Source organism: Ctenocephalides felis, unplaced genomic scaffold, assembly GCF_003426905.1.
Source record: "Ctenocephalides felis isolate EL2017-DRISC unplaced genomic scaffold, ASM342690v1 CF-g0.4_SCAFFOLD_00845, whole genome shotgun sequence".
NCBI lineage: Eukaryota > Metazoa > Arthropoda > Insecta > Siphonaptera > Pulicidae > Ctenocephalides > Ctenocephalides felis.
In genome coordinates this window covers 66,848,033-66,875,379 of record NW_020536999.1, presented here as the reverse complement: position 1 = coordinate 66,875,379, position 27,347 = coordinate 66,848,033, and the positions used below count along the sequence as shown (strand labels likewise).

At 27.9% G+C, this 27,347-nt stretch overlaps 5 protein-coding genes and 1 pseudogene across 6 annotated transcripts; 4 read left to right on the top strand and 2 right to left on the bottom strand.

The window, feature by feature from the left end:
• Positions 1-815: 815 nt before the first annotated feature.
• Positions 816-1,379, top strand: LOC113364068. The gene is made up of 2 exons (XM_026606526.1): positions 816-1,042; positions 1,133-1,379. Exons 1-2 carry the CDS (start codon positions 905-907, stop codon positions 1,334-1,336), a joined length of 342 nt encoding a protein of 113 aa, XP_026462311.1. The 5' UTR covers positions 816-904; the 3' UTR covers positions 1,337-1,379.
• Positions 1,380-1,541: 162 nt separating this feature from the next.
• LOC113387497 lies at positions 1,542-7,989 on the bottom strand (annotated as a pseudogene).
• A 3,529-nt stretch (positions 7,990-11,518) lies between these two features.
• LOC113364065 (copper homeostasis protein cutC homolog) lies at positions 11,519-12,659 on the top strand. Its single transcript, XM_026606523.1, has 2 exons — positions 11,519-11,921; positions 12,039-12,659. The coding sequence occupies exons 1-2, from the start codon at positions 11,781-11,783 to the stop codon at positions 12,621-12,623; spliced, it is 726 nt and encodes a 241-aa protein (XP_026462308.1). The 5' UTR covers positions 11,519-11,780; the 3' UTR covers positions 12,624-12,659.
• Positions 12,660-13,338: 679 nt separating this feature from the next.
• Positions 13,339-14,727, bottom strand: LOC113387481 (beta-1,3-galactosyltransferase 6-like). The gene is made up of 3 exons (XM_026624852.1): positions 14,030-14,727; positions 13,782-13,955; positions 13,339-13,609 (listed from the first exon to the last, which is right to left on the bottom strand). The coding sequence occupies exons 1-3, from the start codon at positions 14,725-14,727 to the stop codon at positions 13,339-13,341; spliced, it is 1,143 nt and encodes a 380-aa protein (XP_026480637.1).
• Positions 14,728-16,011: 1,284 nt separating this feature from the next.
• On the top strand, positions 16,012-18,069 carry LOC113364066 (nucleoplasmin-like protein). 2 transcript variants are annotated; one of them, XM_026606524.1, is made up of 6 exons: positions 16,012-16,251; positions 16,502-16,644; positions 16,751-16,900; positions 17,309-17,404; positions 17,686-17,730; positions 17,909-18,069. In XM_026606524.1, exons 1-6 carry the CDS (start codon positions 16,230-16,232, stop codon positions 18,005-18,007), a joined length of 555 nt encoding a protein of 184 aa, XP_026462309.1. In that variant the 5' UTR covers positions 16,012-16,229; the 3' UTR covers positions 18,008-18,069. The 2 variants fall into 2 exon arrangements, with proteins under 2 accessions (XP_026462309.1, XP_026462310.1); XM_026606525.1 differs by lacking the exon at positions 17,686-17,730.
• A 532-nt stretch (positions 18,070-18,601) lies between these two features.
• LOC113364063 (zinc finger protein 883-like) lies at positions 18,602-24,830 on the top strand. The gene is made up of 14 exons (XM_026606521.1): positions 18,602-18,913; positions 19,607-19,729; positions 19,916-19,980; positions 20,043-20,188; positions 20,262-20,466; positions 20,534-20,628; positions 20,700-20,773; positions 20,996-21,191; positions 21,698-21,866; positions 22,120-22,287; positions 22,780-22,910; positions 23,137-23,257; positions 23,954-24,081; positions 24,272-24,830. Exons 1-14 carry the CDS (start codon positions 18,887-18,889, stop codon positions 24,727-24,729), a joined length of 2,106 nt encoding a protein of 701 aa, XP_026462306.1. The 5' UTR covers positions 18,602-18,886; the 3' UTR covers positions 24,730-24,830.
• The last annotated feature ends 2,517 nt before the right edge of the window (positions 24,831-27,347 follow it).

Below are 27,347 nucleotides of genomic sequence, written 5' to 3'. Positions count from 1 at the left end.
CTCATTTCTCCACTCAAAAAGCCTGTCTAATGTGTCTGCACATCTTTCACATATTCTTTTTGGAAGAAAGTCATCTTTTGTAACCTGTAAAAAATGCTTGGGCATTATATTTGAATATTAGATTATATACATTCCAATTCACTTCACAATACAAATCTAATTTAAATGATATGATATTTGGACTTACAGAAGTAGCAAGACAGGATCGAATTTTATACAAAATCTGTCTTTCTTCGCCTTCTTTATCAAAAATATTAATTCTAGTACCATTTTTTAACGAGCATAATCTACATAAATCAGCGAAAGCTGTAAAACTTAATTCATCTGCATCTGTCATTGTTTAACCAATCGAAATCGATTTCAATAAAGTTTAAAATGTGTTTTAATTGTTAATAATATTTATTTTGGTTTTAGATTTTCGTTAAAATATTCTAAAATCAACATTTTGTAGTGTTGTCGTAAATTTAAATTATAAACATTTTATTGACATTTATTAACTACCAATCAAAACACAAGCAACAAAAGCATAGATAGTTGAATTTTGGTTCTATAGACAGTCATACATATACGGCCAAAAGAATGGATTTTCACCCTTTGTTATTAATTATTACCATTCATAATTAACCGACCATGAAAAATATTATTAAACTATGGTCTACAATATAATAAAATTACAATAATAGTTGTGAGTTGATATATCAAAAATATTTAATTTACTACATTGGTTTTTATTCTCCTATGTTGGCAACCGTTGTTAAGGCTTGTATTTTTTTATCTATGGCGATATCCCTGCGATAACTGTCAATACAATCCCGCGTATTTTTGCAGTTGTTTCTTGTTAATTTTTTAGTTCTTCATTGCCAATTTATTTTGCCAGTTATATTGCCGCAAAAATAGTTAAATAATGACTTATAAAAAAGTAAATGGAGCATATATGAGAATGTGTCAAGGGAGTTCAGTTTCGTTGATGGGACTGGTGAACAATGCCGATAGATCTGGAAGATTTATTAATGTTCTTACTACAGATAACGTGAATGTTAAGGTACGGTTCATAAATTTGATCAAGAATATCTATGTCGTACTTCGAAACATATTCCTTATTTTAATATATTCAAATTATTTTGGGTTTTAGGTTATTTTAAACGAACCTCTTAGTGAGCCTTTGAGTGGATGGATAGAAATAATAGGTCAACCTGTTGGAAAAGATTCCATAAATTGTAATCAATATGTAATCATAGGATCAGATGAACAAACAGAAGACTTTGATAAGAAAGCATACAATTATCTAGTGCAAGTTTTAAACAATGCTACTGATCCTTTTGAAATAGCTCCGTGAACTTGTTGTATAATACTATATTTACTTTTTTATTTATTTTATAACAAACGTATAACTTATTTTTCTAATAAAATGAAATAAATCTATTCATGATTTTTAAAACTCAAAAACTGCTATAAAAAGGTTAGATTATTATAAAGAAAAAATAGTTAAATAATTATACATTACTTTTTAATTTACATTATTTACACATTTTACATATATATTATTTTCCTGACCATATGTTTACTCTGCCATTCTCAAAGCTAAACATTTTTTTGGAAGTGGAGTTAAAAAACCTCTCTTTATGATGCCCATATTCTCGCCTGGATAGTACTGAATTAATTTTTCAATAAATTACTACTTATATTAACTTAAATTAAAAGATATCAATAACATTGTATCAAAATAATTATAATACAAATTTCATAATCACAAATAATATCATACCTGACATTGGGATATAAATCCAATAAATTATCACTAAGCCTTTTATTTGCCCCAACTATTCTCGAAGACTATAAAAAAAGTTAATAGTACTAATAAATAATAAAACTTAATAAATTAATAAAAGTTAATAGTTAATAAGAAATTAGTTAAGTTAAGGCAAGTTGCATGAACTCTCCGAAAAGTATAATAATTGACTTAATCAACCAAAATTAAGATTTAGATATTTAGATCAAATTTCAACTGTTCATTTTGCAAATGAAGTTCAGTTAATTATAAACATTCATTTGCTTTTTCCAATTGATATCCCTCAAACACATTTAAATTCGGTTCAGTTGTTTTTGAGTAAACATCGACAAAAGGTCAAAAAGGCTCACATAAACATGCGCTTTCATAGATACACACACACATACTTTCTCTAATTTTATCTCATTTGATTCAGAATGGGTTTAAAATCATGAACTTCTCCTTTGGGAAGTTAAAAACTAATAAAAATAACATACTTTTCATCAGATTGCAGTCGTTGCACTATTGCATCGCAGATATGTGTGTTTGCGTCAGCATCAAACAATGGTATTCCAAAGCAACAATCCAATAATGTCCACTCCTTAAAACAAATCACATCAATTTTAAATAGTTTTATAATTTCCATTCAATATAAATATTTCTTATTTATAATATTTATTATTCATGAAATAATAATTATAGATTTAGACTTGACTTCAATGAAATTAACAGAAACCGGTTAAATTTAATAATGTGAAGCGAAGTAAAAAGAATTCAATTAAGCGAGGGTCAAAACTAGGCTTTAAAGTTTTAATGATTATCCATTAAAGCAGAAGAACATTTATTATCTAACTATAATTAGAATTAATGAAACATAAATAGGAACTTTGGACTAAAACCTATAAAGAAGATTTCAAAACACCACAAATTTAACTAAATAATAAAAATGTCTACAAAATATAACAAAAATCTTCATAATATAAGCAATCAATATTGAAACAAAAGTTGTCAAGTACCTGTTCTTTATTGACGATTTGGCCATCTGATTTATCAATATCGATTTCTTCATTAATTTGCACATTATCTTCTTTACATTCACTTTTATCAACTATTGAAAACATAGATATGTTTTCATCTAAAGGACTGAGAAGTTCATCTGCTGTTAAAACTGTTCCGCCTTTTTGTTGAGACGTTTCAGTCTCACACATATTTTGGCATGTTTGAGTCTCACATTTGATTTGACTGTTTATTTCCAAATTATCTAACTCTTCTTGTAAAATTTCATTGCAATCTGAGCTCGTAAAACAGTTTGAAGGCGAATATCCTGAATGTGATGATTTAACAGGAGTGATTGAAAAGTGTGATTCATCAGGCGACTGAAGTTTATCTATAGTTGAAACATCAGACGCTTTTATTTCATCAGTTGGCATATCCTGTAAAAGCTCACTCTCAATTTCATTCACTGTTGCTTTTTTTGCAAAACTGAAGTTATCATTTGATAAAGTAGTTTCAGAACATGTGCCTTTAATATCTACAAAAAATTTAAATGATATTTCTTGAATAAAATCCTTGATAGAAATTGACATGGATATTATCATATACAATACCTGATATTTTATCTATGTTATTTGCTATGTTTTTTCCTAATCGAACATTTGGATCATGGTCTTCACAACCAATATCAATTACTCCAGTATTTACAAAAGTGATGTATCCGCATGTACTTTCCATATCAATATATTTAGATAATAGTTTTATGGCTGGATGTTGATGCCATCTTATCTCATTATTACCTGTTTTGTTATAAATATATATTTCAATTGTATCAACATATACATTTTTTTTATCTGATGATGAAAAGAGAGAAAAATTACCAGATTTCATTTCATTAAATGGAAACGCAATAACTTTGGTAGTAGCGGCATTAAATGTTCCATAGGCTTGAATAATTACCGGTGTATATTTTAGTGACTCATTTATAGATAAAGTGATGTCGCAGAAATAACTGCTGGTTCATGTAGCCAAGATGTAACTAACAATTTAGAATATCCCAGAAACAAACGAGGCATTTGTTTTAATCGAGTACCTATATGAAATGAATTACCAGGTTTAAAATTTTCTATCACATCTTGTTCCACAATTGTAAATAGAATATTCACCTTTTGTCAAAAGTAAGGTTGGAGGACCATACCCACTCATGTGGTAAACATAAAGCTTGAACCATAATGAATTTACTTCTGGAGCAGGTGGCCCCAAATGCGGTGGTTCCAAAGGGCTCACTAATGCACCTTCTCGTCCAAGCGGAGCCATTGAAATCAATAATCTACAAAAGAATTATTTGAACAATCAAACAACTAAAACATCATTTACTAATTGTGAGTAGCATTGCACCTTAAGGCAAGTTTAGATTTATTTAAATTTAGATTACTTAATTATTTATTAACATTTAGTTTCATTAACATTTAGATTAGAATCACGTAAGTGCGCGGCGGATTTCTAAACTTCGATGATTTTTTATAATTGAACCGCTTATCGTAGGCCTATAATATTTTAGTACGTTATTTTAGGCTATAAAGTCTATACAAAGTTGCATCAAAATCGTCAAAAAAAATTCAACATTAATTTACGAAAAAACTGCCCGGCCGATATTTAACAAAAACTAATCGCAACCAATATCTTTCGAGCAGTTTTTGAATTTTTGAAATAAATTCAAAATTTTGGCTTAAAAGTGGACGAAAAATTTTAGACTTTTCTGCTAATTACAAAGAAACGGATTAGCCAATTGTAGCCTAAAACTGATAAATGCTAGTCCTTATAGAGTAACATCGAGTTTACATTTAAATTTTCTTAATCGGTGCAGTTGTTTTTAAGAAAATGTCGACGAAAGATCAAAATACAGCTCACATACATACACACACATACTTTTTCAAAATTTGGCCTCATTCGATTCAGAATGACTTAAAACTCAGAAAACATAAAATTAGTAAATCGGAGTTTGTCGCAAAAGCGTATACTTCTCTTTCAGATAGTTAATAATGCATTCCATTATTTAAAAATTATAAATATGATTCCAAAAATAATTGGAAATTTTTGATCACCATTAATATGATCACCAAAAAGAATTTCATAAGGATGTACAATCTCATAATACTTATATATTTTCAAACAAATAAACAAGTAAATGTTTATGTATACATACATACTTATATTTACGTTTGAGTAATCTTTCACAAGTTCCTCTATCTAGTGCTTGTAAGCTTTCTTGTCTAAGCAAGTCCATTCCAAATGGTGAAAGACTTCTAAGCCTTAAAATTGTTGAACGCAAATGAACTGCATGAGCAAAGAACCGACATGCATCACCCTCACCATCTGAGTCCAATAAAGACACCTGTTTTTGCAAAATGATATTAAAAATCAAGGCACAACTTGAAAATGGATTTACTAACCTTATCTAATTCAACCAGAAAACTATCTAAGCTTTCATCACATAGTTTTCCACTTCAAACATGGTCACGGCATGGTTCTTTAAACCCTAATGAAAAGAAAAACAATTTATGTAGCACAAAGGTAATACAAGGGTTTTACATGTGGAATACTATTTAATTTTATTTATAACAATTATTGTATAAATAGGCTCAAAATATATATTTATACATACTGGTGATAAATTGCCCATCATTAAAAAAGCTGTTAATGCAGAATCAAATAAGAATCCAATTCTTGGTCCAGATCGATTGCATGAATCAACTGGTGTTTTCGGAGATGTATTTAATGTTGGTTTTATATTACAATCTGGAGAAGTAGGAGGTGTTAATGCAGAATCAAAAGTCAAGGGTGTAACTGGACTTCTAAAGGTTAAAAGCATAAGTTATTTACAAAGTTAAAAATAATTCCTATTCAGAGTAAATAAACTTACGGTTTTATAGGATTTGTTCGATTTAACCAAGATGGATGTAATTTATCAGAACTCAATTCAAAATTATCAAACTTTTTTATAAGCAAAACCAAGTCTACAATATAGAGACACAGCTTGCTTTACCGAATCTAGTTCTATCTGTAGTACTGTAGCCAACTAAAACAATATTAAGTAATTATTAATATTAAATAGATTTTAAAATTTTTCATATTTTCTTTGCAATGATTGTTTATTGACTTTTATCAACGCTTGAAGAAACACATTAACTAACTTATTAACACCAAGAAAATTTAGTTTTTCGAAATAAACATATAGTTGAACATTTTACATAAATATTTTAATCTCAATCAATAAGTGAATTAAAAACTTTAATAGATGAAGAAAATAAAACAGTAAATTTTAAATTCTATTTCTATCTTTCAACTTGATCTTTGAAAATTTAAAAAAAATTCATAACTTGATTCTTGAACAAAACTAATATCAGTATTTAATGTCAGTAAATGTTATTTTTGGGATAAAACCATAAACTTATCCACATAAGTTAAAAAAGACATGAACTACATATAACAACAAAACTTCTAAAATAACTGCAAATATTTGTAATTATCTAATATATATTATATTTATAAATCAACTATACCTCAGATATAGATGTATGTTCATCAATTGACACAAAAATTTTATATAGAAGCGACTCAAAATAATCACCGGTAAGTCGATTCATTACAAAGCCTTGCAATGGAGGGACAGACACATAATCTGCCCCTGTTATTGGTACATCTAAATACACTAACCCTCGTCTGCAGAAAAAAATATTTTATTGAATTTATTGTATTGTATTTATTTATTATTATTTAGTTGGTAAAAGTTCAAGCAATATTATTACTTATATAGGCTGCTGACTACTTTATAATCAAGTTCGCCAATTGTTTGAGATCCATGATCTATAAGTTTATCTATTAAATTCTTTTCTGCTTCTGAAACATACTAAACATATAATATTTTTTTATTAAAAGTTGGTCTCTAAATTGAAATAAGCTAACAGAGGAAAATACTTACTTTTATATCATTCTCTAAAACGTATCCTAACTCTAATCTCCACCATGGTTCCATATGAATATCAATTGGTAATCGTGGCAGCAGGCTTAGCAGTTGAGGTTTTCTAAACAGTTTACTTCTCAGGCCTCTACTTTGATTCATTAATTCAATATATTCATTGCGACCAACACCAATCAATCGTAAACCTTAAAATTTAAAATATATTATTATCAAATATGTTGTATTCGAACAACAAACATTTGTATTCGAACTTGGAAGATTTTCAACATATGCATAGCTACTGATAAACAAAATTGGTTATTAATAAACTCACAATCAGCAGCTGTGAAGTTTGGTAAAGTATCATAGCTCCTTTCCTGCTTCATCAATTCCTCTAGCATATCAATATAGTAATTAAATGGTGTAACTCTTAATCCTTTCACTATTATATCAGCAAGGTGATACGGGAATAACATGAGGCACTCATTACTAAATCTAACCAAAAATTCATAGTATTGTTCTTCATCTCGAAACACCTGCCGAACTAGATGACCATAGAATAAAATATTATTCAAAGAAATATTCGAATGTAATTTCATTTTAAATAGTCTGAACATAAATATTACAATATTTAAATGGAGATATAATATATTTAAATATTGTGTTATGTATATAAATCCTATGTGTGTACGCATAGAGAATAAAATTAAATAACCAGAACATAATATCAATTTTTACAATAATATCAATTATGTAAAAGCTATTACACAAATATATTAATAATCATTTGAAAAAATATCGACCTAGTTTTTATTCTGGTATTTCTCTCACAATTTATGCATTGCCATAATAAATTTTTCAAACTTACCTAAATTACCACGATATCTCAACTGTTTTTTAAGACTGATGTTAAGTATATGTTTTTCATATTCTGATTGAGAAATCAGCAACTGCAATTAAATAAATCATGTAAATATATATGCTTATATGTAACATGTAATAAGCAAGTACCTGCTTCAGATGAGAAGGCAATTGTGCCCAAGGAATGTTTTTGCATATATTAATTTCTATGTCATTACTCATATTATACTAATTGTTGATTTACATATCTTTCAGAAAGAATATAACATGCTAATAATGAATTATCTAATACTGATGTATCCCAAATAATTATTATTCTTTGTTTCACATAATATCAATTACAAATTGCTCATTATCTCTGTACATTTTTATCTCTAGATCTTATCTGCTAGGTGTCGATTTTGGCTGTCACTTTACACACGTAGACGTTAGAGCATTAAGCAGACAACTTCATGAATGTTTTACAAACCAAAGAACAGAGATTAAAATATGAAGGTGCATCCACACCTAACGAACGAACACAAAAAAACACAAAGAAGAACAAACAGGAACACAAACGAACGCAAATAATTCTAAACAAACGCCTCAAAGCAGTGAGGGCTTGAATCTTTTTGTTCGAGGATGTACCATGAAACGTCAGATTTATTATTTAAAGTGGCGGGAAAGCGCAAAATTATTTAAAGACATCAAATTTACAAAATTGGTCAATAACAGCAATATCTTATAATAAACACAACATAAATTAATGCATTAATGCACATTTTAACATAAAAAAAGAAAAAATGTTTGTCTACATTCGTGGTAGCGGCCACACTGCACATACGAGTTCAAACATGAACGAACAATTCCCTTTGATGTACCGACAAGTTGCGGAACATTGCTCGCCTTGTTTGTTTATGTTCGTTTGTGATCGTTGTGGCGCCCACACTATACTGTACGTTTATTCATAGATAAAAGAAGAGTATATAGATCGCTCTTTCGGGCTATATTTCGTTGCCACATTTTTCTGATCAAATCTGTTAATTTTCCGACTTAGTTTCCGTCTCCCAATATAGATGGCGCTAGTCGGCCGTGGGTGCGAATATAAAATGCTGTAGAAATGCACCAATATAGATCGTTTGAATTCAAAATTAAAAAAAAGAAAATTGAATTTTAACTAGTTGGTTTGGTATTTAGCCTTGAGGCAAGTTACATGAACTTCCCGAAATGTGTAAATAATCGACTTAATCAAAAAAAATGTGTAAATAATATACTTCATTAATCCTACTTTAAAAAAAAACGATAATAATTTTAGCAAACTTTGACGAATTTTTAAAATTAAACTACTTGTTGTAAGGCCGTAATATTACAGTAAGTTCTATAAGACCATGATGTATATCGCCAAAAAAAGTTTCATGAAAAACGGCTTAATTTTTTTTTTAACGGTTAATTACAAGAAAACGGCTTGGTAGATTTTCACCTAAAATTAATCAGCATCATTCCCAACTAATATCTTTCGAACAGTTTTTGATTTTTCAAAATCGGTTCGGTAGGATGAGCTTAAATGTCGACGAAAATTTAACACTTTTTTTCAACAGTTAATTACAAGAGAACGGCTCGGTAGATTTTCACCTAAAATTAATCAGCATCATTCCCAACTAATATCTTTCGAACGGTTTTTGATATTTTAAAATCGGTTCGGTAGGATGAGCTTAAATGTCGACGAAAATTTAACACTTTTTTTCAACAGTTAATTACAAGAAAACGGCTCGGTAGATTTTCACCTAAAATTAATCAGCATCATTCCCAACTAATATCTTTCGAACAGTTTTTGATATTTTAAAATCGGTTCGGTAGGATGAGCTTAAATGTCGACGAAAATTTAACACTTTTTTCAACAGTTAATTACAAGAAAACGGCTCGGTAGATTTTGACCTAAAATTAATCAGCATCATTCCCAACTAATATCTTTCGAACAGTTTTTGATTTTTCAAAATCGGTTCGGTAGGATGAGCTTAAATGTCGACGAAAATTTAACACTTTTTTTCAACAGTTAATTACAAGAAAACGGCTCGGTAGATTTTCACCTAAAATTAATCAGCATCATTCCCAACTAATATCTTTCGAACAGTTTTTGATTTTTCAAAATCGGTTCGGTAGGATGAGCTTAAATGTCGACGAAAATTTAACACTTTTTTTCAACAGTAAATTACAAGAAAACGGCTCGGTATATTTTCACCTAAAATTAATCAGCATCATTCCCAACTAATATCTTTCGAACAGTTTTTGATTTTTCAAAATCGGTTCGGTAGGATGAGCTTAAATGTCGACGAAAATTTAACACTTTTTTTCAACAGTTAATTACAAGAAAACGGCTCGGTAGATTTTAACCTAAAATTAATCAGCATCATTCCCAACTAATATCTTTCGAACAGTTTTTGATTTTTTAAAATCTGTTCGGTAGGATGAGCTTAAATATGTACGAAAAGTTTTTTCGAATTACAAAGAAACGGCTTGTCAGATCGTTGCACAAAACTGACAAACGATAGTCCTCACCGAAATACATCAAATCGCTTTTAAATTTCTAAAATCGGTTCAGGCGTTTTTGAGAAAACGTCGATCAAAAGTCTAATTTTGACAAATGCCAAAAAGACCATACTGATTTTTGCAAACTTTGACGAATTTTTAAAGCTGAACCAGTTGTCGTAGGGCCGTAATATTTTAGTATGACCTATAAAACTATGGTATCTTTCGTCAAAAAAATAATCATAAAAATCGTCAAAATTTTTTTTTTAAAAACTTTATTACAAGAAAACGGCCCGGCCGATCTCTACCAAAAACTAATCAGCACGATTCCCAACCAATATCTTTCGAACGGTTTTTGAATTTTCAAAATCGATTCAGAATTGCGGGCTAAAACGTAGACGAAAAATTTTTCACTTTTCTGCCATTCATAAAGAAACGGCTTGGCCGATCGTCGCACAAAACTGACAAACAATAGTTCTCGTCGAGATACATCGAATGGCTTTTAAATTTTTGAAATCGACCCAGCCGTTTTCGAGAAAACGTCGATTTACGGCAAAAAATCTGTTGGTGCACACGCACACACACACATACACACACACACACACACACACACACACACACATACTTTTTCCAAATTTGGTCTCATTCGATTCAGAATGGCTTGAAACGTCGAGAAAACATAAAATTAGCGAATCGGATTTTTTTGATGAAAACATAAACTTCTCCTTCGGGAAGTTAAAAAGCATTTATTTTTATATATTACATACATGATTACAGAATATGGTATTTAGCTTTAGAAACTATACGCACAATTATTAGTAAACATATTTTTTTCATGAAACATCAAAAGGCAATTTTCTACCCAAAAACATTTGTTGTGGCATAGTAGATCCCCAACTAACATTAGCAGTGTTAAAAGAAGGGTGGAATTTTACCATTAGCTTGAATTTTCTTTTATTTAAATGATTATGTGTTCTCTTAACTGACTTGACATAAAATTATGAGTCCTATTTTCAATATTGGTCAGCTAATTTCAGGCTTGCACTTGTTACTTAATATTGATTGCTGTGTTTTTATTTTTCTCACTGATATTTTATTATTACTTTCAAGAATACAATTTCTCGAAAAAAAACAATGTAGAATTATTTGTTATGAATATAAGGTGTAATAAAAAAATTATTTTTCAATAACGTACCTTCCAGAAAGGGATTTAGTAAGACGGTTGTCTTGTATTTATAACCTTAAAATTCCTAGCATTGATACTGTTTAATGCCTCAGTTATTAAGCTACAACAAAAAATTATATCAGAAGTGCTAGTAATAGATGCGAGTATTTTGTGTGCATATTGATAAAACTGTCAGTGTGTGCACGTGTCAGTGTCAGTGTGTGCACGTGGATGAAGTGTTTTGATACTTGTGTTTTGTGTACGATGTTGTTTAATAGTGCTTAATTAAAAAGACTTTGAACCCTAAAAAAATATTAGGTTTTTAACAATCTGCTAATATTTAGTATTTATTTTTGTATCTGATGCGAAGATTTTGAATCAATTAATAGGCTTCAATATCATTATTAACAAGTGTGTATATACAAGCCTGAAAACAATATTACACTGCAATACTTATAATATCTCTGATAAAAAGTTGACATAACATCATAAACTTGAAGAAGTCAATCGAATAAAATTTAGACAATATGCTAGAAGTTTGTGTAGATAGTATTGAATCTGCAATTGCAGCATCTGAAGGGGGTGCGAAGAGAATTGAGTTGTGTGCTGCACTGAGTGAAGGAGGGCTTACACCTACACCAGGTTTATTAAAAATTGTAAAACATAATGTAAGTTAACAGTTATACATTTTTAATTAACGATAGCCCAAATTTTATATTTTCTTTGTTTATATATATATATATATATATATATATATATTTAATTATTCATAAATTATTATTTAGATCAAGCCATCAGTGGATGTGTATGTCATGCTCAGGCCACGCAATGGTAATGATTTTGTTTACTCTGATGAAGAAATCAATATTCTGCTTGAAGATATTAAAATATTTAAAGATTTTAAAGCAAATGGTTTTGTATTTGGAGCCTTAACACCCTCAGGGTTAATTGATGAAACTAAATGTCAATTAATAGTGAATGCTTGTAAACCATTATCTGTTACATTTCATAGAGCATTTGATGTAAGCAGTAATCCATTTTCTGCATTGGAAACAATAATAAAATTAGGTTTTGTGAGGATACTAACAAGTGGTATGGCTAAAAATGCAGAAGATGGTCTTGATAATATAAAACAATTAGTGATTCAGGCTGGAAATAGAATTTCTATAATGCCCGGATGTGGTATTACAACTGAAAATGTTAGAAACATTTTCTTTGCTTCATGTGTTAAAGAAATACATGCCTCGGCTAGAGTTAAAAAAAATTTAAACTTGAGTCGAGAGATTAATATAAATTTTAGTAATAGCGACGAATGTACATATGTCACAGATGCAAAACTTGTCCAAGAACTCGTAAATTCTATTATCTAAATTACAGTGACACCCCGCATTACATAAATAGTTTGTTCTGGGAGAAAGTTTGTTGTGCGGAAACTTTGCTATGCAAAATGGGTATTTTTCCTTTGAATACATGAAAATAAAATTAATTCGTTCTGTAGTTTGAAATGTGGTCATAGAAAATAAGATATATTTTACATATAATCAAGGCATTTAAAAAAATATTACTGATTTACAAAATGAGTTATCTTTTAGCTTCTGAAACTTTACAGAAACTGTCAATAGTTTTTTTTTCCAACAAGTATTTTCACAGCGGATCAAAAATTTCCAATGTTCACTCTATGAATTAATTTGAGCAACTTGTTTTTTCACAACAAATGTTCTAAGAAATAAAAATAGTATATAATCTAAATGCCCATGTATGTTATTTCTAATGGAATCAATTTTCAAACATGTTACCTCCAATCAGTAATAATTTGTTAATTATATTATATATTTTTATTTCTGATAAATGAGCTATACTTTTACATCATTTGATATAGCATAAAAAGGAATGGCAGTTTAATATCTTACAAAGTAAATACTTTTAACATTGAAATAATTTATAATTAATTAATAATTATAATAGAAATTGAAATATAATTATTTTCTTAACAATAATGTTTTATTATTCATGCATCAAATTTATATATTGCGTTTATTTAAATGCTTTCATTTCTCATATTAACATCATCTTGATGCAAACTTTTCATATAAAATGTTCATAACATTTGCTAGGTAACACTTCCCAGTTATAAATATACCCTACTTCTTCTACATTAATATTTTCATATGGTTCATTCTTATAATCCAGCAACAAAGATTTCATTTCCATTGGTGATACTTTATGCAATACAATATGCAACAAACTCATTTTTCTTGGATTTGCTTCAGTATTGAATCTTGGATCATGCCTTCGATAAACATTGTTTAAAGGAGCCAACCAGGCACCAACAGAAACATCTTCACTATTAAATTTGCTAAAGAAGAAGGAAATTGTTATTTGGGAGGTTTAAAACTAATTTTATAATATATATTTGCAAAAATAGACTTCAAATAGCACTTTATATTATAAATTTATAAATAAAGTTTAATTTTATTTTTAATACTAATTTATCATTTAATTATAACAAAATATTAGATAAAAATTACCTGAAATGTTGGTCATTATTTACAATGTACTTCACTAAATAGGCACTAAGAATATAACCACCTCCTAGAGCATAAGGTAAGTAACGATCACAAAGAAACCATTCCTTCTCTGCCCAAGGCCCACTATGTTTTACTCTAGCTGCACCATTGAAATATCCCCAATATAACTGTGGCCTAAATGTAATATAAAATACAGAATTTTAAGTGAGCAATGTACAAAAATAAAATTATATGTTTTTTTTACTTACATGGAAGTATTATATTTGTATATCTCCATAACATTATGATCATAAGCTTCTAATTCTTCAATTACGGTGTCTAATTTAATAAAGGAATCATCATCACATTTTAATATATATTTAAATTTATACAATATCGAAACTTTTTCGAAAGTTTGAACTATCTTATTTGTAAGAGATCTATATGAATCATTTAATGAAGGCAATAATAATATATCATCAAACTTCGAATTTTCTAACTTTATTGAAGAGATGATGTCAGTAGACAGGCCATTGGTACCAATTGAAAACAAATGTTTCACCTTAAATCTAGTCCTACTAAAATGCTTTTGTGGCCTCAATTGAGCTGAATCAGTCTTTAACTTTGTGGCATATTTAATGAGCCTTTGTTTTTGAATTGTTGTTGTGTCCTTTTTCAGAAATCCTTCTTGGTTATAAATAGGTACATCCATGTAGTCTAAAGTAGACTCAAATGAGTTATAATTAATATTGTCTTTCAACCGTAACCACGTCTTACGAATTGCATCTCTTTTATGATAATTTTGAGGTGATGTTAATATAACTAAAATAATATCATAATCAGGAACATCTTGGGAGGTAGGTATAATGCAAATGTCGGTATTAATATATGATAGAATATATCCTAAAATAAATGACGAGAAACCGACATAAATCAATTTTATATTGCGATATAAATGTAATCTCATTATTATAGACTAGCAGTATTTTAACATAACCCCATAAACTGTCATGTTATTTATTTTTGTTTTGACTGTCATGCATTTGACACATTTAATTTTGGCTACCGCTGAAGAAGTTCAATTAATTTTATTAAATACGAGTGATATAATTATCTCTTTATCGAGGATGATAGATTTTAAAAACTTATTTACATTGTCTAAGCTTATTTATATATTCAATAAAAAATTTCGTTTATGTGCCATGAGCTGTGAAGTGGTTTTTGCTCTATATTTACCGAAAGTTAAAAAATATGGATATAGAGTACAAATACATGAAATGGCTTTTAAATTTCTGAAATCGGTTCAAACGTTTTTGAACAAACGTCGATGAAATGTCCAATTATGACCAATGCCAAAGAAACGATACTAATTTTTGCAAACTTTGAAGAATTTTTAAAATTAAACGACTTGTCGTTGGGCCGTAATATTTTAATATGATCTATAATACCAATTACTATGTATCTCCCATAGATAAATAAGCATAATGATATCTCCGTCAAAACAATATCATAAAAATCGTAGAAAAAATTTTGGTTAACACTTTATTACAAGAAAACGGCCCAGCCGATCTTTGCAAAGACTAATCAGCACGGTTCCCAACCAATATGTTTCGAACAGTTTTACAATTTTCAAAATCGGTTCAGAATTGCATGCTAAAACGTGGACGAAAAAATTTTTACTTTTCTGCGATTTACAAAAAAACGGCTTGGCTGATTGTCGCGCAAAGTTGATAAACGCTCGTCCTCATCGAATTGCTTTTAAATTTTTGAAATCGGTCCAGCCGTTTTTGAGAAAACGTCGATTTACAGCAACAAGTCTGTAAAACACACACATACTTAACGCATACAAAAAAATACGCTTTAATTCTGAACAAATTTAAGTCGTGTACTTGCTTTTCATTAATTTAAACAAATTTTTGAAATTAATTATTATTAATTTACTATAAGCAAGAAGTGAATAAGAGAAAACACAATGAGCCAATAAATCAATTTAAATAATAATAACAAATAGTAGACCGAAAGCAGGTCCATTGGGTCCATGTTTTGGTTTAATCGATCTTGTATTTTAGTATGATTTTAGTTAGTACATGAAAGTTCTAGATTATGTCACAAGCGGCGCTTCGGAAAATATTTGCATTTTCTTTTATCTATGATTTGCATGTTCTATGCCGTTCTATGCCGTTCTATGATAAAAGAGTTCTATGCAAAGAACCGTTAAATAAATTTCACTAACTGGTGTGAGCTGGTGTGTGTCTTGGGATGTCGTTCGACGTTGGTAGCATTGTTTGTTTACAACATCTTTGAATTCTGCGATTCGTATCTTTGGCGTATAATTAAGCGGAATATTTACTAGCGGTAGCTTGTCACTCGCACAGTTTTATACTCGCTCTTTGGCAAATCGGTCTTTAGCAAAAGTGCACATAAAGGTTTTACCGGTTTATTGTATCGTACTAATATATAATAATCACAATGGCTGATGAATACTTTTACGGTAAGTGATAATGTACTATATCTATATTTCATGCTCCAAGTAATATTTTGTTTAATACTTGTGTACTTCGCATGAAATTAATATCAACATGTTGGCGTCGTAGAATCCTTTGCCGATCTTTGATTCGCCATTATGAACATGCTGTTTCTAATTCTTGAATGCTGATAAGCATATATTTTTCAAGCGTATTTGATAGGATAATTAAGCTGAATTGACTTTATATGCTTCTAACATAATATAAATTGTGTAGGTATAACTTTATCTGGAGCCGGCGCCACTGAAGTTTGGGATCCCGAAACAAAAGCAGAGGAATACCCAAGAACAAATAAGCTTGTTTTAAGACAAGCTCTATTAGGTCATGAAGCTAAAGAAGGCGAATACAATGTCGTACAGGTACTAATAATCTCACTAATTTCATAATTACATTCAACGTAATTGTTTCATTATATTATCTAAGAAAAAAAAGTTGAACTTATATTAACTACTCTCTTTATTTTAGGTTGAAACTATGTCCATTCGTGATACCGTTAAGACCCCAGTAGCAGTTCTTAAAGTTGGTGAATCTCGACAATGCCGTTTGGATTTAGAGTTTCCAGATTACCCAGTTACATTCACCTTGATACAAGGATCAGGACCTGTACATTTACATGTAAGTCACCTTTCTTCCAGACATCATAAATTTAGTGAAGTATTTCTTTATTACCTCCACTAGAAATTATCTATCAAATTATGCTGTTCTTATATATTGTTGATTATCTCTGCTCATTGTTCAATCGAGAATTAATAAATTTAAAGAAAATCTTACTTGTAAATCACAATTAAATTTTAAAATCATGCTTTTCATAAACTTACATATGGGTTTATGTAAATTTACATAACATTATGTATGTTTACATATTTATTTATTTCATATGGGAAATATTTTCTTTATCCAGTGTTATGTATCCAATAAAAACAAATTTTACATTTTTGGTTTCTATATACCTAAATACCTTTTAAAGATGTTATCAGACTTTCCAAGTATTATTTTAAAGTAATTTTATCATCGGTTTTTTAGGGCCAGCACTTATTTGGTGCCCTTGTTGAAGAATTTGAAGATATGGATGAAATGGAAGAAGAATTGTTAGATGAGGAGGAGGATGAAGATCAAGCTGTAAGTGTTTTTTCATATCTTTATAAATTTTATATACTTGAATATTATACCTTAATATTCAATATCAGCATTTGTGATGTTCTTTAATGAAAGCAAATTCATTCAATCATTTTGACACATTCAACTTTTGTATGCTGTTCAATTGCCACTTCATGGCATTAAAGACTGGCAGCCTAATTTTGGTTACGTTTTCATAAACATAGCTTTTGTTAAAATGCATAGCAAGTACATGAAAATATGTCAGTAAACAAGCCCATACCTGAAATGCATTTTGCTTGCAGGATGGTCCCAAAAAACGCAAATCTGGAAATAAGAGGGAACATGAGGTAGAAAACAGCCATTAATTTTCATTTTTATTTTAATTTGCTTTAATCATTTCATTATTTTTAATTGAGCATGTATTTTTTTTGTTGGTGAGTGACTTTTTGTAGTATTATAATTGTTACGTTCATCACAAGTATGGGATCTGTACATGGTAAATAAATATTTATTTTATTGTTTCAGGATGAGGATCAAGAAGAAGAAGATGGACCCAAAAAGAAGGCTAAATTAGCAAATAATGCAAAGGGTAAAGCTGGTGCACCAAAGAATAAGAAGAAATAATTGATTTAAAGTCGAAATTCCAATTTGTTGTACTTTATAAGAGTAAAGCAATTTCACTCACATCTATAATGTGTATACATGTATTACATTTTTATTTTATTACCTTGGAATATTGACATTTTGAATGAAACATTAGTAATTTTGTTGTTTAAATGCTCACCTATTACAGTAATAACTTGTATGTATGTTCTAAACCTTTTTAAAATTTAGAAATGTAACGAGTTATGTGGATATTTGTGATCTATGCTGAATGATACTATTTAGTGGACAAAATTGCAGTTTTGCATTAACCTTTTGGTGAGAATCTTGCAATCCAATATTGTGTAGTTTTAGTTTATAATGTACATATAAGCAACCTTAATGTAAGCATTAATTTAATCAATAAAATCTTTTCTATATCATTTGATTTATTGAAATGTATTTGTACTTGCAAATTTTAATTCAATTTTTCAGTAATTGAACTTTGGCGCTGAAGACTCACAATTGAACTGCCTACAACTTCACTATAAACGCCATGTTGAAGTATCTTTATTCGTGCGTTCATTTTGGTTTTCACGTCATTTAAATATTTTGGCAATGGATACGCAACGCGCGTTAAACAACAAATCAATTGGTGACAAAATAACTAGTTTGTTAGATTTAAATGAGTTAAACCAACAGGAGGCTATAGGAATCGGAGTCTCTTTAGTAGACGACAATGTCAACGCTACATCTTTAGAGCATAGTGATAATTCTAATGTAAACACAGGATTATTACAATTTTCAGAAAATCATGGAGATGTTGATAAAGAGTTGGCAGATCATTTATCCAAGATCTGTAGAACTTGTTTAGAAGTCAAGTCTGATTTGAGGCCTTTATATGAAAATTGTTTGTCAGATATGGTTATGGCTGTTGCTGCTGTTTCGGTAAATGTCAATTTTGTAATGCTTGTTTAACGATATTTTTTATTGGTCCAATCAACATTGAGAATGACAGCATAAAATTAAATAATTGCTATAATTCTTATATTAAAAAAGTTATGAATTTTATATTTTTTCATCTTTTTTACAGGTACTTATATATTTATATGATAATAATTGGGTCTTGGATTCGTATATGTTGTATTGAGCTTAATCAAAAATTTGTTTTTAGTCTTTTACAAAGTTGCATTGAAAAATCTTGTTTTGAATTTTGTTTACATAAGCCTATTTTCTGTTTACATATGGAGTTTTTATTATATATCATACTCATTCATAATTTTCATGGTTTATTTTATAATCCAATTATTTATATTTATTACTATATTAGTTTTTTGTTTATTTATCTTCTAATTAATATCAGTTCTTTGTTAAGTTGAAACTAGTTCCAAAACGTTGATAATAAATAATCGTTCTGGTTTTTTATTTGTTATTTGATTTCTTATTCGAAACTTAACCTAATACATATTTATATGTATAAACAATTGTTTAGATTTATAGTATTAGCGATATTTATTTTTACTAGTAATGTTTAAGTACTTTGGTTATTTTATATTTATACTTGCTTTAATCACAATCACATGAATATTTCATTAAGTTAAATTGCTTATTATACTTATGCAAACAAAAATAATTTTTCAGATGGTAGAGGATGATGGATTGCCCTCTCAAATCTGTACACAGTGTCTTCTAAATGTACATAAAAGTTTTGCTTTCAAACAACAATGTGAAAGAGCTGATTCAACTATTCGTCATTACATAAAGGTAGTATTTTAAACATCAAATTAAATGGATACAAGTGTTAAATATTTATATGTATATTAACATTATTAGAAGCAATCAGACAGAAAAACTTTCTTCTATTCAGAAATTCTATGCCTCAATTACTGAACTGTTTTATAATTGACATTATTTTGATTTAACAATATATATGCATTGCCATTACTTCAGGGTTTTATAGCGGGTGAAAAATGTGATCTACTGCTGCCTCCTGATAGTGATTATGCTGATTTCACGTATGTTTTATTCATGTAAATTTTATTAATAATAAACAATCTAATAAATTTAATTTTATTAGGGATAAGTTTACTATTATTAAACCTGAATTATCAGAGCCTGATGAACAACAACGTGACTCAAAACCTCATTTAACATTATTGAATCAGGCGGAGATTGTAGAAATGACATATATTGATGATACTACAGAACTTTCTGAAGACCACAGTCAGTAAATTTTGTAGATTTTTGCATAATTATCTATTAAATTTACCTAATATTGTATTTTCTTTTTTTTAAGATATTGTGAATGAAACTGAAATATCATCTGGCATTAATGATTTTGAAAATAAATCAAATAATAACATATTGACAGAGGTTTCAATTGAAAATCAAAACATAGAAAATAGTAAAGATGGTAGATGTAGAAGGAAAATAAAAAAAACCATTGATGATGAAGAATGGGAAAAAGATGACTCATATCTCTGTGATTTTTGTGATAAAAGGTTATTTATTAAATATTTATTTATGGTTTATCCATTATTTTAAACTTTTGATATTGTATAATTTCAGTTTTAGTGATAGAGAAGAATTAGACAAACATTCAAAGTGCCACCAGAAGAAAAAGAAACCATTTATTTGTACAGTATGTAATAAAAAGTTTTGTGGTGAGCAATAATTGTGATTTAATTTAGTCGTAAAAGAATTTATGAATTTATAATAGTATATCATATTTCAGATCAAAGAAAACTAACTAGACATAAGCGGATACACATGGAAAATAAATTGTATAATTGTGGCCTTTGCAAAAAGGTAAGTGATTATTTCAATTTCTAATGAAATGGAGAAAACAAATATTAAAATTAATGATGGCAGTATTAATATGAATAATAATTTACAAGTAATATTGCACAAAATTAGAATTGTTTGTCAAAATATAAAGTTTAAAAAATTAATTATTGATTATTGTTTACCTTGCAATCATATTTTATTGTGCATGTTTGAAAAGGTTTTTTATAGTATTAATTATTTCAGGGTTTTAATGAATCGGGTGACCTTAAAAGGCATATGCGAAAACACACAACTGAAGAATCTCAAAATAAAAACTTTCCATTTCCATGTTCAGAATGTCATTTGGGTTTTACATTGAAAGGTGATTTAGAAATACATTCTTCGATACATTCAAAAGATGGTAAACATGTGTGTAATCATTGCAAAAAGGAATGTACAAGTAAGTGAATGAAATGAATATTTGTTTAAATTCTTTTCATATCAATCTATTTGTCTTCTATTTCAAATTATATCTGCTATTTGATATCTGATCATGTGTTATGATTATCACTCAAATGTGACTTATCGCATTACACAATTGTGCTCTAAGCTCAATGATTCATGAATGGTTGTTTACATTTTATATTTTATTATGAAATAATTTGAAAAAACATTTAATACATATATTTTGTTCAATTTGTTACAAACTATATTAAATGTTAACTTTATATGATTTTTGTTTCAACTATTAAAAATCATAGCATTTTATTTGTTGCATTATCAATTTATCAAAAAGTTTCTCAGAGTTGTCAAGTTACCTTATTCACTATTTAAGAATTTTCTGTTTAAATTTTATTAAAAATTAACTTTTATCTTTTTGTAATAATTTATGATATAAATTTCATAATATTTTAGTAGTTTGTGTTATATATTAATAATTCAATATTATCTAATTATTTTTTTTAGCGAGTTTACAGTTGAAAAGACATGTTCGTATTCATTTGGAAGATAAGCCACATAAATGTACGTTATGTGGAAAGGGATTTCCAGAAATGGGCTCTTTGACACGACATGCCCGGCTACATACTGGTGAACAGAGGGAGAAGAAATTTCTTTGCGTTACTTGTGGAAAAGGGTATATTCTCATATTTACTCGCATAAACTTTTATTCATTTTTGACAATGCTTCATGTAGAAAAAGAAAATTCTTTGTAAAGATTGTATTAATTAGAAAAATCTTAATGTAAATGTATAATTTAAGTGAAAATATTCAATTAATTAAAGAGATTAATGTGTCAAGTATTATTTTTATGTCCATATTAAGTAAGTCTAGACCATTTTGCTGTTATGTAACATATTAATTAGTTCAAGTTTTGTTTAATTTTTTAGCTATTATGACAGCCATTCTTTGGGAATTCATATAAGAACTCATACTGGAGAGAAGCCTTGGGTATGCAGCACATGTGGAAAAGCATTTATTGATTCGCGATTATTAAATTCACACATGAAAACACATTCGAATGAAAAACCATATTCTTGTCAAGTTTGTAGTAAGAGGTATGTGTGATTTTTTTAACAATTTATATTTTGATATGTTCTACTAAAACCATATAACTTATAAATAAGTAATTAGATGTTTCTATAAAATTAATCATTTCTTTGGTCTTCAGTATAAGAATTGTAGTATTGTTCTATGCACCTCTATCTCACACCAATTGCCTTCCTGGCCCGAATTAATGCAATTTTTAATAACAAGACCTTCACTAAACTTTACATTTTAATAAATTGTGCTAAGCATTTTTATTAAAGATGAAATGCTAATTAAACTACAGTTATTTGGATGCTTCACTCTTATTGCAAAGTTAATTAACACAAATAAAGTTTTTTGGGATATAATCAAAGTGTTAGGATACTATAACTTATAAATAATTAGTTTTTTCTATAAAATTATTCATTTCTTTGAGTCCTTAGTGCAAAATACATCATAAATATGAATATACACCCAGCAACTTTTAAATGTGATTTAATATAAATATTTCTTTTTATTAGATTTACTCATCAGTCTACACTCACCACACACATAAGAACCCATACTGGAGAAAAGCCTTACATTTGTAATGTCTGTGGAAAGACATTTATTCAAAGTTCTAATCTATCCTTACATATGCGTACTCATTCAGGTAAGCTGAAAAGAATAGAAAAACTAAATATCAGACCTTTTGTTGGAAATAGGATGATTTACTTCTTTCTTATGTAAAATTTACATAAGAAATTATTACACAAATTATTATTATTATATTTATGTAACTTTTATGAATCTAATTAATTCACTTATCATTACAATATTTAATCATAATATTTAACTGTGTTATCAAAATATGATATTGATTTGTTCTTTATTTCCAGGAGAAAAACCTTACAATTGTTCTGTATGCAATAAAAACTTTGCATCATCATCAACCTTAACAATGCATATGAGGATTCATACAGGAGAAAAGCCCTACTTTTGCGAAATTTGTGGTAAAAGGTATGTATATTTTTAATTTTCTTCTTTTTTAATTTTAAAAATAAATATCAAATTATATTAAAGTTAATATACATTAATAAATAAATTTGTTTTTGATATATGTAGGTATGTTGGAACATTGATTACACTACACTGATTTTATGTTTTATGTATTTTATGTTACACAGTGAATTCATAAAATTAGTTCTGGTTTGTTTTTATTTTTAATTGGTATAATTTACCATAAAAAAAATCATTTTTATGAACTTGATAGTAATTGCAAATCAGTTTCTATATGAATAATCATTATTATGTATATTATTGTTAAATATTGAGTTCTCATTTTTCTTGCCAATGACGATTTTCTACATGCCTTTATAAATTAATAAATCTTATAAAGGTATGTAAGAATATCTGTTTTACTATCTTTTCTTTTCACTTTCTAGATAGTCTCTCCAGACTTATCTTTCTTGTGATAAAATAGCAAGCTTACTACTTAATTTTCTAATCATTTTCATGAGAGGTTGAGAAAGTAATGGACACTTTTATTTAAAGAAAATTAAATTATTAAATATTTTAAAATAACTTAGTCTTAATAATAGAAATATTAAAGCCACGTAATCAATGACCAATTTGATTTATGATACAATCCATCAGTTATAATGAAATTTTTATATTTTAAATCTTAATTTTATAATTTATTACATTTATTTGTAGATTTGCCAGACATGATTTAACAGCTCATATGCGTACTCATACAGGTGAACGCCCATTTGAATGCAATTTGTGTTCCAAAAGATTTACAACGACTGGTCAATTAAATCAGCATTCAAGAATACACACAGGTATTTATATAATCTAATCATATTTGCTATATTTATTTATTTATAAGTTAGCCATAATAAATATTATCTCAGGCTCTTGTCAGACATAATTATATTAAACTTGCATATGTAATATTTTTAATTAACAGACTATTAATTTAAATATCTATAGTGCATTTTGCATCAAATTAATTATTTTTTTCTATTTCAGGAGAAAAGCCATTTGTTTGCCGAATATGTAATAGAGGTTGTACAAGTAATAGCTATTTAAAACGTCACATGAGGATTCATCAAAATGCTCAAATAGTGACAGCACAAGACCTAATTCAACAATCAGAAAGAAATATCAGCACATCAATAGCAACAACGCAAATACTAAATGTTGGTAGAGTTATAACAGTTGGAACATCTAACATTCTAAACATATCTGGGACAGTCGAAGTTCCAATAACTATAGTAAATAGTGATGGGACCTTATCTAGTGTGACTAGCCATGAATTAGAAACTACTACAATTATTACCGAAGATTCAGAGGTAACAGAAAGTAATGCAGATTTAAACGAAACAACTAAAATCTGCCAAACAATAGATCCAACAATGTTGAGGTATCAAACAATATCAGCAGAAAATTTGAGAGGACTTGCCATAAGTGAAATTACACATAGTTAAAAATGTAGAACATCTTTATTAATAGTATTGAATAATTTTTAGTTTAACTAAACAAGTATTACACTTTAATTTAGTTTATTTGAAGAAAAAAGCTTTGAATTAGGAGCATCTTATTGACTGTATTTATTTATTGTGATTATCAGCCATATCTTTGGTTTATATATTTTATTTAAATATTCATCTTTTCAATGAAATTATTAGGATTTTCAAATTAATTAGTGCATGATTGTTAAAATATTTATATGATGGTACAAATGCAATTTATTATATTCATATAATTATAAATAAAATTATTTATATAATTTTTTAATATATTTGTCTTTTATTAATTGTTTTTGGGTACAACAGATTTAATATTCATTTTCTCATTTTAAGGGTATTTGAAAAAATAACTAACCTAAAATTAAGGTTCTGTCAAAGTGTATTTCCTTACGTTGGTCATCCTGTCAAACATCAATTTGTAGGGTTGGTCATCCATTGCGCAAAGTTCATTTCTCAACCCTGAGTCATCTTGGCGTTTCGTTGTCAAGCCAACTGCTAACTTCAGTACGTTTTGTGCGTTGAACGAGTGAGATCTTGTTGGTGTTTCTTGACGAGTGAAATAAACATTAATAACGTTTGCTGTTATTGAATTCTCTAAACAATTGGATATTACACTATATTAACAGGTGATTAAGTTTTTTAATTTATTTAAAATGCTGAATTTTATTATTAACATGTGCCAAGCGTGCCGCCGGTCATGAAACCCTGTTCGGTCGATATTTTAATAGCAAAACACTGTTTGATGACACCCTTGCAAATGTCTAAAACGTGCTATGGGGTTGGAATATTTCAGATAAAACATACTTTAAATAGATTGTAATAGATATTGAATCTGATATAATATTGTAGAACTAATTGTAAAATCATATATCAATATTTAAGGGTATTTAATTCTTGAGGGCATGGTATAAAAGTATGCTGAGGGTGAAAGATTGTCAAATGAAATATAATAATGACAAATGAGATATTACAAATATTGATCGAATAGTGTTTAAAATACTAGTTTTGTTTATAATTTCATGAAATTATCCAAATTTTATTTTTAAATTATTTTTACATGTAAACAAAATTATTTCATTTTAATTCATCTATTAAAAGGTGAGAAAGACTCAACAATATTAACATATATAAATGAAGAAAGTCATAATAAATCCATCATTGTATAAGAATTTTGTGTAAACATTTCTGAAATTTGTGCAGGACTGTAATATATTTATTTATTTATTTTTTAAATATATAGCCCACAGATTTTATCCAAGAGGACTTAAAAATACAATTATTTTACAATATGGATAACAATTAATATATATACAAAATTACAATATATAGTAAAATTAATAATGTACTTAACACAAAATTACATAATACAGAATGTAACAATATTATTTATTTACATAGAAGAAGATAAAATAATGAAAGATATTATAAATAAACAATTGTTTATTTAGCTCCGAAACTACATAATTTTTTTTTCATTTATTCAAGTCTTGTATTTAAGTATGATGAAAATAATTAAAAATATTGTACAATTAAAATAAAAATAAAATGCTACTGACAATCGCAAAAATACATACTGTGGTGTTAAATTTAACAAATATTTTTGCAAATTAATTACTGGTAAATCATCTATTAATTTCTTAATTAGACAATTAACTATCTTAATTGAAGATTACTAACTATCAAATCAATTTATTAATCAATGAGTTGCTATATATAATTTTGTGAAAGTTTTTATGCAATTGTCAATTAATTTAATTAATTAATTAATTTAATTGCTAATAAATTTATTTTTATTTATTTATTTATTTATTTAACGCCCATGGCAATAATAATTTAGGATATATAATTGTTCTTATTGACTTATAATAATACTGTACAAATTTTCGGTGATCACAATTTAAAATATTATTGTCTTTATTGTTAAATGGTACTTATACAGGTAACCCATAACACGGTACTTCTATAATACGGATTCGCTCTAACACGGTTTAAGGATTGATACCATCCCCCTTATAACACGTGTTTTAAAGCACGGGTTTGCTCTAACACAGTTTGAGAATTGAGCAAAACCCTAATAAAATAAAAAACATAGTAAAACCTATGAAAATCAAACTTTATTTATTCTAAAATTAGTAAAGTCGCAGTACAATAGCTCAATAAATGTGATGAAATTAATGCAAAAATAACTAATTTGATAGAAAAAAAAATTCTAGGCTAATCCGAACAATTAGTCAATTAGTCTTAAACAAAGATCCTTTAAATAAAATGAGCATAACATTTTAATAAAGATAACTTTGCATGTGGTAAATATATAAATATATTCTTGCTAATATATAAATATCTAAGGAGGTAATCGCAATTATATTGTTTTTGCAAAAAATAAATCGTGTTGGATAGCACTCGTTAATTATGACAAAATAAAATTATATAATTAATGTAATGTATATTACTTCTCAAAAAATTAATAAATATAAGAATATTTATTAACTTCCAGTAGGGTATATCATAGTAATCGCAAAAAAACCGAAAATGAAAATTTTTATATAATTTTACGTTTCAGAAGTTTCTGAACATTT

Excerpts from the sequence above, each read along its gene's own strand:
- LOC113364068 (XM_026606526.1), top strand. The coding sequence starts at position 905 with ATGACTTATAAAAAAGTAAATGGAGCATATATGAGAATGTGTCAAGGG. Across the intron at positions 1,043-1,132 it reads CAGATAACGTGAATGTTAAG|GTTATTTTAAACGAACCTCT; the intron begins GTACGGTTCATA and ends TTTGGGTTTTAG.
- LOC113364065 (XM_026606523.1), top strand. The coding sequence starts at position 11,781 with ATGCTAGAAGTTTGTGTAGATAGTATTGAATCTGCAATTGCAGCATCT. Across the intron at positions 11,922-12,038 it reads TAAAAATTGTAAAACATAAT|ATCAAGCCATCAGTGGATGT; the intron begins GTAAGTTAACAG and ends ATTATTATTTAG.
- LOC113387481 (XM_026624852.1), bottom strand. The coding sequence starts at position 14,727 with ATGAGATTACATTTATATCGCAATATAAAATTGATTTATGTCGGTTTC. Across the intron at positions 13,956-14,029 it reads TACAAATATAATACTTCCAT|GCCACAGTTATATTGGGGAT; the intron begins GTAAGTAAAAAA and ends TATTACATTTAG. Across the intron at positions 13,610-13,781 it reads AATAATGACCAACATTTCAG|CAAATTTAATAGTGAAGATG; the intron begins GTAATTTTTATC and ends CTTCTTCTTTAG.
- LOC113364066 (XM_026606524.1), top strand. The coding sequence starts at position 16,230 with ATGGCTGATGAATACTTTTACG. Across the intron at positions 16,252-16,501 it reads GGCTGATGAATACTTTTACG|GTATAACTTTATCTGGAGCC; the intron begins GTAAGTGATAAT and ends TAAATTGTGTAG. Across the intron at positions 17,731-17,908 it reads GAAATAAGAGGGAACATGAG|GATGAGGATCAAGAAGAAGA; the intron begins GTAGAAAACAGC and ends TTATTGTTTCAG.
- LOC113364063 (XM_026606521.1), top strand. The coding sequence starts at position 18,887 with ATGGTTATGGCTGTTGCTGCTGTTTCG. Across the intron at positions 20,189-20,261 it reads AGAACTTTCTGAAGACCACA|ATATTGTGAATGAAACTGAA; the intron begins GTCAGTAAATTT and ends CTTTTTTTTAAG. Across the intron at positions 20,629-20,699 it reads ATGTAATAAAAAGTTTTGTG|ATCAAAGAAAACTAACTAGA; the intron begins GTGAGCAATAAT and ends ATCATATTTCAG.